The sequence below is a fragment of the Ruditapes philippinarum genome, unplaced genomic scaffold, assembly GCF_026571515.1.
Source record: "Ruditapes philippinarum isolate M1 unplaced genomic scaffold, ASM2657151v2 ctg1955_1_1_1_1, whole genome shotgun sequence".
NCBI lineage: Eukaryota > Metazoa > Mollusca > Bivalvia > Venerida > Veneridae > Ruditapes > Ruditapes philippinarum.
In genome coordinates this window covers 304,389-316,428 of record NW_026863477.1, presented here as the reverse complement: position 1 = coordinate 316,428, position 12,040 = coordinate 304,389, and the positions used below count along the sequence as shown (strand labels likewise).

Here is a 12,040-nt window from a genome sequence, read left to right as displayed (position 1 = left end):
ATTGTCAGTACATTGTCTTGTTTTAACTCTAGCCTGCTAATGGCAACTGATTGTACCCATGTGATCAGTGCAGACTAAGATATGCCAGCACATTTGTGCCCTCTGATCATGATCTGCATTGTTTGCTATTCAAAATTTTCCCTAAAAATGATGAATGGTTTGATCCAGATTGAAAGATGGACAAGTCCATTTAAGAAAAGGTTAATTAATGTAAACTGCTGATAGTAATAAAATGAGAATATTTATCTTGTATTGATTTAAAGACTGAAGATGAAAGTAATTAATTTGTAACAATTCTACATACCAAAGAAGAAAATTAGTTTATGTACCACATGTACATAAAAACGGTAAATTGTCTCAAGCAAGGTAAATGTAATTAGTTTGTATTGAATTTATTTTAGTTTGAATATAATTATATGAAGTTGTTATAGACACAATCTGAATCCATTCCTTGAACCAACGAGTACTGAGCAGTAAGTAAAATTTCTGGCTCAAGGAAACAATTGCTTTCCCTTGACGGGGTTGAACCAACACAGCTAGATTTCGATTATAAATTGTAGGTTTACAAGTAAAGTTTCCTGTTACAAAAAAAAATATTCAGCTAGGTTACAAAAGGATTGTGGTTTCTACTCTAATGCTAGAAAAGTTCGAAAGTCATGTTCTGACTTTAAAGCAGCACGCCTCCAGATTCATGCTAATTTTCATGAAAATTTGAAAATGTATTAAAATAGTAAAATATTGTCAAGCGAACAAAGAAAATAATTTCCACATGGCAAACAGCACTTAAAGTTCATGTAAATAACCAAAAAGAGGTAAATATTCCTAAAATAAGCCTTACTGTGTTAGTAACACAGTAGAAATATGGTGAAAAATACTGCAAAATCTGCCATTAATCGCAAATAATGAAGAAATTATATCTTAATTTAAATGTTTTTACTTTTCTTAAAATCTCAGTACTTTTTTCTCAGTTTTCATTGTCTTGAAATATTTTGGGTCATTTGTAGTAACATTTTTGTCAATGTGACTTAAAAACCAGACCAGTAACTGGTATTTTGGGAGAAAATTGTTATAAGTTTTTAAATTCTTAATCAGTTTTAATTGAGAATACATGTAATGATAGTAAAACTTTTTCCAGTATATATGTTTATGAACTTGGTCTGTTGACACAAAAGTCTAACATGCCATGCTAAAAATTTAATTTTAAAGGAAGGCCTTAACAAAGATAATTTTAAGGCTTGCCTTACTGTATGGAACACCTTGATTTTGTAGAATAGATTTTCACGTTGGCGTTAAGTTTATAAACTGAGAAAGATAAAAAGACTGCAAGCTGTGCATACAATATGGCATCATTTGACAATTAGCGAAAACATTAGATTGACAACAGACAAAATAGATATACTTAAGTTTCAACCATGTGTTTACTAGTAATTAATATGATGGAAAATTCTGATTGATCACACACCCTGAAATGGAAATTTTTTTATGGTTTTATATATCATAAATATGATGCTCAAATGAAGATTTATCAATATTGTAAGTTTCAAAAAGCATTATTTGTAGAGATATTACGGAATTTAATATTTCATGTAAATAAAGGGAGGTAATTAGAAATTTATTTTGGATATAGTCTAAGCAAGATTTTTTCAATAAGAAATGAATTTATTAAGTTGAATGTTTAATTAAAATGTACATAAACATTTGCTGTACATATTTCACATATTTGTAGATGTTTAGAAATTGTTTTAGAAGAATAATTATATACATATATAAAACTTCACTAATAACTTCTACCAGCCCGCATAGCTCAATCGGTTAGAGCGCGAGACTTGTAATCTCGACATTGTGGGTTCGATTCCCGGGCTGGCCAACTAAAATTACTAATCAGTCTTTCGGATGAGACTTTAAATCGAGGTCCCGTGTATGGGTGCTTAAACACTTGGCACGCTAAAGAACCAGGAGAAGCTTCTGGAATTGGGGCATCTTTTAGTATCTGTAATTGCACTATCCTCCGAAAAATAAAATGACTAATACTCTTCTGGAGGGCTCGCCCATATGGGCAACCGGTGGCGAGTATAAATAAACGCAAATACACACACATGTATGTTACATCCTTTATTAATTACAACATACAGGATCTTTAATTAATGCAGAATATGAAACGAAAATGCTCATTTTACTAATTATCTACAGGGGGAAAAGATGACCTGTACTGTAACATATTATATAGTAATATTAATAATGATAGCTAAAATTGAACAATGTACTGCGGCAATATTAATAAAAAGTTTCACATACATTTGCCTCAAGTTTGGGCGTTAACCCTTTTCCTCATATAGACGTGTTTTGACAGTTTTCGACTCCCCCCCCCCCTTTTTGAGGCCTCAAAATGCCCTAATTTAGGCCCCAAACACTGCTGCAATTTTTGTTTGAGAAATGTTGTTGGCGCCAGCTCCTAACCCCCCCCCCCCCCCCCCCCCCAGGGGTTGCTGGAACTTGTAACAGGAGGCTTTTCAATGAAAAACGGCCATTTTTCACAATATGCTCATGAAGGAAAGGGTCAACCAATGTCACATTACTTTCTTTACATCAGTGGTATTAAAGACTTTAGAATATAGAATGTTCTTTTAAAGGCAGGTTGGTAACGCCAGGTCTTACTGTATAATGATGCAGTCAAGCTTTCATTATAATAAAGGCTGACAAGAATAGGGCAATAACCACACAGTTTATTTAATATTGGCCACTAAATACAATGTAATGTGTTACTATTATTTAACATTTTTTTGATAGTTAACCTTTTATTATTACTTTTATGCCAAGTAGTTTGAGTGTCATATCATTATGTAAAATGTTAACATTATAAAAGTATTCATTGAACGTTTTTACAGATCTATACAAACAGAAGATGACATCACTCAGCAGATTATTTTTGGCTCCTCAAAGCTTGTTACGTAGTTGCAGGAGGCTTGTACATCAAACCAGTGTTCTTGGAAGTCAAGATCCGCCCCATGTAAGTTTTTATCTCTTTTTTTTTTCTCTTTTTTACTCTCTGATCAATGAAGTTAGTAAATGCATGTCATTCATTGAATTAAACATGTAAGATTTTATAAAAAAAAATATTATTTATTTTACACTAAGTTTTATATTGGATCATGTGTTCTTAAAAAACATAAATTCAAGGCTAGTAGTTACTGTCTAGGATTTCAAATCACTTGCCTTCACTCCTGAAGGTTCAAATCCCATCAGGGAGTTAGGATCCTTTCATGTGATGAAGCTATCCAGCTATCTTACAGAATGTTACTGGTTCTACTCGGGGTACCGGCTCATGTCTGAAATAATGCACAAACTGCATATTTCATATTTTCATTAAGCTGTTTTTTTAATATCAACTCCAATTTTCACTGGTGGAGGAAGATCTCATTATAAATATAGACATAATTATGTTAATGAGCACATATATTTTTCGAAAGATTTACAAAAAATAACTGGTTAAAATAATACATGCATTTTCACAGAGAAATTAGGCTAGTAAATAAATTAAACAAGTACAGATTTTATTTGTCTGGCATTTTGTCTGGCATAATATTTTGTTGTATCTGTTCCTTTGAGACCTTGGAGTACTGACTACATGTATTGAATAACCATGGTTATAAATTCACCTAGTTCATAAGTTTACTATTACAATGAATGTGTAACTAAGGTAATATTGGTTCTGAAGTCTACTGTTCCAAGATTTCAATTGGTTGTTCACTTGTTTAAAAGTGGTGATTTTCTTTTTTTTATCAATGGGATCCTAATTTCAAATATTACCTTCACCACCGTACATATCCCACCAGCATACCCTCTGCATTTCAGCATGCAAGTTTTGTGGACATGTTTTGAATAGAAATATAAGAAAATAATTTCATTTATGAATTTACTTGTATGTTTTGAAACAAAATCTAGGGGTTTATCAATACCCTTGATTATCAGAGTGATGACTTTTGCAGTTAACCAAATGATATCTTGTCATTTATTTCTCCACTACAGTGTCTGTTCTAGGAGGGGCGATGGGAGGATTCACCCATATTTTTGAGAATTCACCCCTAATTTTTCAGAGGCAGGGGGGAAATTTTACATAGAGAAAGAAAGAAAAAGATCAACTAATATAAGAAATTCTCACTTTTGATAAAAATCCCCCCTGCTTTTTAGCTCGACTATTCGCAGAATAATCGAGCTAATGCAGTCACCCATTTGTCGGCGTCGGCGTCCCTGTGGTTAAGTTTTTGTATGTAAGCTGGTATCTCCATAACTGCTGAAGGGAATGGATTGAAACTTCACACACTTGTTCTCTGTGATTATCTAAGATGATTGGCACAAGACCCATAACTCTGATTTGCTTTTTTTCATAATTATGCCCCTTTTTCGACTTAGAAATTCTTGGTTAAGTTTTTGTATGTAAGCTGGTATCTCCATAACTACTGAAGGGAATGGATTGAAACTTCACACACTTGTTCTCTGTGATTATCTAAGATGATTGGCACAAGTCCCATAACTCTGATTTGCTTTTTTCATAATTATGCCCCTTTTTCGACTTAGAAATTCTTGGTTAAGTTTTTGTATGTAAGCTGGTATCTCCATAACTACTGAAGGGAATGGATTGAAACTTCACACACTTGTTCTCTGTGATTATCTAAGATGATTGGCACAAGTCCCATAACTCTGATTTGCTTTTTTTTATAATTATGCCCCTTTTTCGACTTAGAAATTCTTGGTTAAGTTTTTGTATGTAAGCTGGTATCTCCATAACTACTGAAGGGAATGGATTGAAACTTCACACACTTGTTCTCTGTGATTATCTAAGATGATTGGCACAAGTCCCATAACTCTGATTTGCTTTTTTACATAATTATGCCCCTTTTTCGACTTAGAAATTCTTGGTTAAGTTTTTGCGTGTAAGCTGGTATCTCCATAACTACTGAAGGGAACGGATTGAAACTTCACACACTTGTTCTCTGTGATTGTCTAAGATAATTGCCACAAGTCCCATAACTCTGATTTTGCTTTTTTACATAATTATGCCCCTTTTTCGACTAAGAAATTCTTGGTTAAGTTTTTGCATGTAAGCTGGTATCTCCATAACTACTGAAGGGAATTGATTGAAACTTCACACACTTGTTCTCTGTGATTATCTAAGATGATTGGCACAAGTCCCATAACTCTGATTTGCTGTTTAACATAATTATGCCCCTTTTTCGACTTAGAAATTCTTGGTTAAGTTTTTGCATGTAAGCTGGTATCTCCATTACTACTGAAGGGAATGGATTGAAACTTCACACACTTGGTCTCTGTGATTATCTAAGATGATTGGCACAAGTCCCATAACTCTGATTTGCTTTTTTGCATAATTATGCCCCTTTTTTGACACATGAATTCTTGGTTAAGTTTTTGCATGTAAGCTTGTCTCTCCATAACTACTGAAGGGAATGTATTGAAACTTGAAGAGTTTGTACCTTTTCGGACAATTTTATGTATTCATATAGGTAAGCATTATTATACTCAATGAAAGACCCTTGTGACAAATTTTCGAATAGTCGAGCGTTACTGTCCTCCGACAGTTCTTGTTTAATCCTAGAATAAACACTGCCACTAAACAATTGGTTTTTTTTTGGGTTTTTTTTTAACATATATTTCCACTACCCATAATATTTCCTTTTAGCAAATCATAAGTTGTTTGAATGGTACAATATTGCACAATGTCAGACTGATTCATATCATAGATTGAAATGCTGTTAAAATCAATTGTATTTTCAGCCTGTAGATTTAAATATTGCCAAATTGGTTGTTTTAGTTGGCACATCTGTTGCCTTAGATAAAAATGAAAACGGTGTAATGAGATGCTTTGCAGATAATCACTTAAGCACACAGCCCTTGATTATATTGCTGGGTATCAAAACTCGTTCTGTGCAATATTGTATGATAAATAAATGAAACTCTACCTTTTATTACAGCCTGGGCCAGAGCAGGTAAGTGTTATCTCTATAATAGCATGGAACCCATTTATTTACTGTAGACTGGGCAATTAATATTTTAATCACATCAGAACCCTCAAATTTTAGTTCAGGGGATACATGATAGTACAGGATTAAGGAAGGGCAGTAGGTTTGAATCCTGCTAGAGACTTTAAATTCTTACATTTGAGTAAGCTGTCCAGCATGCTTTAGGAAGGTGTGTGCCCTTCACGTCTAAAATAATGCACAGAGGAGCACCTGACGTGTTATGTTACCAACAACTCTCTATTTGATCTTGAATTTGTCGATTCAATTTAAACCATATTATTAGGTCAGAAATAAAAACCTAATCTACAGTTAATAATGTTTGTCGCTTCCAATTAATGTCCTTAGAATTTATATCGATTTATACCCCTTTGTTAGATCGATGTTGGCATGGTTGTTAGATCTAAAAACAATTTTTATATAATTATTCACTTTGTTGTTGCTTTTTGCTAGAATTTTTGTGCAGCTTAAACCAAATCCTTTTCTGTTTTTAAAATTTTCTTGATATTTCATCTCTTTATGAAATTTTTGCTTTTATACGCAAGTCTTCTAAATAAATATTATATAGGCTACCTTACTATAACACCATATTTTAGAATTGAGCTTTGGACTTGAATGACAAATTCTTTACATTTGATGTTTTAAATTTGGAGACTGGTCTTGTCAGAAACACAGGTTTCACTGTAAATTATGTAAATTCAACTTTAAGTGTTCTGCAGTCATTGTAAATTAAAAAGTGTATGAAAGTAACAAGGTGATGGTAATAAAAGTTTGTAAGTATACCATTAAAAAAAACATATAAAATCATGCTCTGTTTTTTAGGGGTGGCAGGGGGGTGGGGGATAGGGACAGGGGGGTGGGGGGTCAGTGACGAAACACAGAAGTTGTCTTAAAATACATTGCTGTTACTTTGTATAGATTGAGAAAATAGAGCAACTGATTTTATAAACAATGTGTTATTTTGTTATGGCCTATGCATCAGTTATGATTTTGCCATAAAATTATACATATCCCATGTTATAGGTATTTGGGTTTCATATAAAGTTAGATTTTGCTGACGAAGGCGTTTTGACCAAGATTTTGAAACACTTGGTTGACTTAGATTATTTGATGACACATATTTCTTTTACGAGGGCTGTCAATAGCTAGGAGATGTTTCATACATTGTGTAAAACTAATTTTAGCTGCTTATAAACATCAATATAGGACTTGGTCAGGTTATACATGTATATTTTAATTTATAATATACATGTATCACAAACTAAGTAAACAAGGAAGCTTCGAACATTATATGCCTATTGGTTATAAGGTTAATATTGTACTGTATGTTTGTATGCATTCACGTTTTTTCTTAATATTGTGTGCTTTTCTCTCTTTTTTCCTCAATTTAAATTATAGGTTAGGTTTTGTTTAGTTAACATTGATGAAATTAAATCTGTCTTGCGAAACTATACAACTCACCGTTGACAGATTTAATTAAATAAATGCTGACTTAACAAAAACTTAACTGCTTAATATTTAGTGATTGAAATTATGTTTTAAGTCTTTACACAGTGCTGATATGAGGATATGATGCGCTAATTTTGTTAATGGAATAACATGAAATGGCGAGTTGGTGCAAATAAAATGAATAGAATGTGTCGAAGAATTTGAAATAAAGAAACTGATTCATTGCTAAAAATATAATTTCAACCACAAAATTGAATTTGATTATTTTTGGACAGTAAAGAAATGAAGAGCCATTTCACTGAAAAGGGTACAGTTTCCTTAAATGCATGTTGCTTAATTATCAGATCTTTGGACATTTTTCTTCTTATAATTAAGAGTCCTTCTTAAATGCAAAAGAACTTTTAAAGGGTTTTCCAACCAGGTGCTACCTAAATGTATTCATTTAGTATATAATAAATAAATGTTTTGAGTGGTAAATAACCAGTTTTGTTAGGAATAGAAAAAAACACAAATATGCAGGGTCAATGGTTAGACAGAAATTTTATGAGCTTAAAATTCAAATCTCATGTAGTTGATTGGTCAAAATCAAAAATCAGCGCAGAATGTACACTGACCAATGAAAATTTTGAGATTGAAGACAGAGTGTAGATTTAGGTTTTATAACCTCAAGGCCAGTTGTATTACAACTTTCCCATATATAAGATTAATATAATAATTAATTAATGATTAATTATATAGTCCCCCCTTTTTATGTGCATGTATATACATTATGTACATGTAAATAGCCTTATAAAACAAATCAATCAGAATGATGAAAGGTTAAAATGTCAGTCTACAAGTAATCTAAGAATTGAGCAGGAGCGGTAACCATTAGTGGTTAAGGTGTCTGCCTCTCTAACCCAAGAGATCAGAGGTTCAAGCCCTATTCATGTCATGACCATGTTTCAACAGAAGTCAGTGGTTGGTGCCAGAAGGCGGACTCGAAAGTGATTACAATGTATATATAAAGTTGCAAGAAATTGTTTTGCAATTGAGCTTAGAAAATATGTTTAAACCAATAAAGATTGCCTACCTGACTGGGTCCGAACACAATCGGGGACAAGTGGTTGTTTACTTATTAAGTATTGGTCTCAAGGTTATAAAACTTTTTCTTAATATCAATCTCAAATCTCACAATTTTCTTAGGTCTGTGCACATTGATTGCAAACTTCTAACCAATCAAATACCTGAGATCAGAGTTTGAGCCTGAAAAAGTTTCTTTATCATCTCAGATCCTGGCTGGTTCCCAATCTGACTAAAGTTCAGATCTACTTATTTCTTGCATGTAGATCTGATTACCAAAATGCATTATAATTCAGATTTCCAGATAAAGCTATTTTTAGCCATGCAATCAAACCAGTTTTTACAGAAAGGCATTTATTTAGAAAAGTATCAAAATATTTTTGTCAATGGAAGTAAAACAAATTGTTGATTTTTGATAGAAAAAATTTATTTGAAGTAATTTGAAACAAATAAACTTAAAATAATAGACTCAAGTTTTTTAATTGGCAAGATTGTTTTGCCAGTTTACCTGCAAGGTATATGGACAATGCCCTGTCTGATTTCTCAAAATGGTGAAAATTACCTACTCAGTATTGTTTTTCCAGCGGTTAAAATTAGAAAACGCATTGCTTTCAAAATTTTGAAATTTGATGATCACCAAACTTTGTTTGTAGCATTCTTGGGTAGTCTTTTATCAAGTTTGATCATATTAATTTGATTGGCCCCTTTTAGGGGTCTCTAGAGCTAAAAATAAAGCTAAAAAAAGAAATACCTTTAAACATCTATATCTAGAGAACTAATTGATGGATGATCACCAAACTTTGTCTGTAGCATTCTTGGGTAGTCTTTTATCAAATTTGCTCATATTGATTTGATTGGCCCCTTAAGGGGTCTCTTAGGGCTAAAAATAGAAAAACCTTTAAATGTCTTCTTCTATGGAACTAATTGATGGATGATCACCAAACTTTGTCTGTAGCATTCTTGGGTAGTCTTTTATCAAGTTTGCTCATATTAATTTGATTGGCCCCTTTTAGGGGTCTCTAGAGCTAAAAATAGAAAAACCTTTAAACGTCTTCTTCTATAGAACTAATTGATGAAGGATCACCAAATTTTGTCTGTAGCATTCTTTGGTGGTCTTTATCAAGTTTGATCATATTAATTTGATCGGCCCCTTTTAGGGGCCGCTTAAGCCAAAAGTAGAAATACCTTTAAACGTCTATTTCTACAGAACTAATTGATGGATGATCACCAAACTTTGTCTGTAGCATTCTTAGGTACTCTTTTATCAAATTTGCTCATATTAATTTGATTGGCCCCTTTTAGGGGCCACTAAAGCCAAAAATAGAAAAACCTTTGAACATCATTTCCTACTGAAATAATTGATAGATGATCACCAAACTTTGTAGCATTATTAGGTAGTCTTTTATCAAGTTTGCTCATATTAATTTGATTGGCGCCGTTTAAGCTAAAGCTTAAATACCCCAGGTCATGGCATTTCTTCAAATTATTGTTTAAACATATTCTATGCTCAAATTAAATATCAGAAAATATTGACAATGGATAATTTCCAACACTGAAAAGCAGTTGTTTCTGGTGAGCGACTCAGGGCCATCATGGCCTTCTTGTTTTATTTTTTTACAAGAATTTAAAGAACCCACAAAAATGCCTGTTTTGATAAAACCACGAAATTTCATGCCAACGAATATAAGTGAATTCGCATTAGTTTTTTTTATAATGCTGCATTGGAATTCTTTTTCTGTAACTCTTTTTTTTTTGTGGAAATTTTAATTGGTGCTTGCCAATGTTGTTTATTTTTCATAGAAAAATTTCTAGAAAAAATATTTAATTAAGCTTTATAAGTAATGTTCTATAATTATTGGATACATCATAACAGGCAAAATTTTGGATGGTTCAGTCACCAAAGCTTAAAACATGAAAATAATACTGTATCTTAGGCCGACTCTTACCCTCCATCAAAAAATTCCATGCCACATGATTTGATGCCCTTTTCAAAATATTTTGATAGAGTTCTGATAAAAAAATGGAGAAAAATAATAAGTGCATGCTTGGGATTGTGAAAACCCTTTAATTGGAAACATATCAAACATGCAAATGACATAAAACTTAATGCTGTCACAGAAAGTTCATCTTTTGACATTTTTTCTCAATTTAGAAACGTGCCCATTTTGGTGGAGTGGCACCTCGACAGGTTTGTAATTTTTGAAATTTTAGTTCTGTTTGCGGATACTGGAGTATTGTGTTAACAAGTCATTAATGATTTTATGTTACTATAATCTTTAGGGTGAAGGTTTCTCCAGCTTTGTTATATCTTACTGCTTACTTATACCAAGAACAAATCAAAATACGTTATATGCTTTATTTCATTTTTAGCTTATCTGTTTCAAAGTAATAGTCAGACTATTATGATCACTGCATTGTTATAGTTGTGCAAAAGTTTATTAAAGCAGCCCATTATACAAACATTTTAAAAAGGTATCAACATGAAATTTGGAATACTTGCTAGCCATGACAAGATGAAAATGTTAAACAAGGAGCATAATTTTGAAAGCATATTTTTGGAGTTATACCCCTTTTTAACAAGTAATTTTTAACAGACGAGCGTTAAAGTAGCATGTGGTGCACTTGTCTTGAACATCAATGAATGAATATATGAGTAAAGCGACGTTGTTTCAAATCAGGGACATTTAGGTACACACTAACTGATGGTAGTAAGATCATTACTAATGACAGTCATCAGCCATAATGAATGAACTGAAAGGAACAATTATTGGACCCCCCAAGACATTTTCTTTAAAAATTAGAAGAAAAAACCCTGCATTTGTAAAGGTCAAAACTAAAGTACATGTACCATAAGAGCATTCTTCAACGTCTTATATTCATTTATTTTTCTAAGGCATTTATAAACATCCCTCTATCTAAAGATGATCTCATAATAGAAAACAAAAACCATACCCCTTCCCATATTATTCTTAGAGTAGTGTGTTTTTAAACATGTTTGGTACGGTAAATTGCTTTTAATGGTAACTCTTCTAATAACTTAAAAGAACGTCTTCTATGTAGAGCATATTTCAACATACCGGTACTAAGATATTGTACATGTAAAGATATTGTAACTTTGAGAATATTATGGTTTTTCATTCAACAGCAATATGTGGAGCAAAGGATTCGTAATGAGGAGGCAGGGGAGCTGACAGAGTTGGTCAGAGACTTCTTGGACCCAGCCGTCTTCTATAACCAGCTCATAGGCAAAGGGATAGACTTTTTCTGTGGTGTGCCAGATTCTTTGTTAAAAGGTATGCATTGTTTTTTTTTAAATAGGTTTATATAATGTTCGTATTATAAGTTATTTCATGTTTTTTTTTATTGTATACCTGGAAACTTTTATAATACAATCATTCTCAAGTGAAGAATTACATACAACCAGATTGATTTTGACGTAATTCACTCCTTGTATTGCTTGTATTACTTTGTCCACTCGCTTAGCTATATAGGTAGGG

At 32.5% G+C, this 12,040-nt stretch overlaps 1 protein-coding gene across 2 annotated transcripts in view; it reads left to right on the top strand.

The window, feature by feature from the left end:
- The window catches only part of LOC132722180 (phosphonopyruvate decarboxylase-like), a 29,533-nt gene that overhangs the window by 4,176 nt on the left and 13,317 nt on the right, over positions 1-12,040 (top strand). The window contains exons 2-5 of one of the 2 annotated variants that reach the window (XM_060706628.1): positions 2,886-3,007; positions 5,988-6,002; positions 10,696-10,731; positions 11,689-11,836. In XM_060706628.1, coding sequence (XP_060562611.1) covers positions 2,903-3,007; positions 5,988-6,002; positions 10,696-10,731; positions 11,689-11,836 — 304 coding nt within the window. In that variant the 5' untranslated portion in view covers positions 2,886-2,902. The remainder of the gene's footprint in view (positions 1-2,885; positions 3,008-5,987; positions 6,003-10,695; positions 10,732-11,688; positions 11,837-12,040) is intronic. The other variant, XM_060706629.1, reaches the window with a different exon arrangement.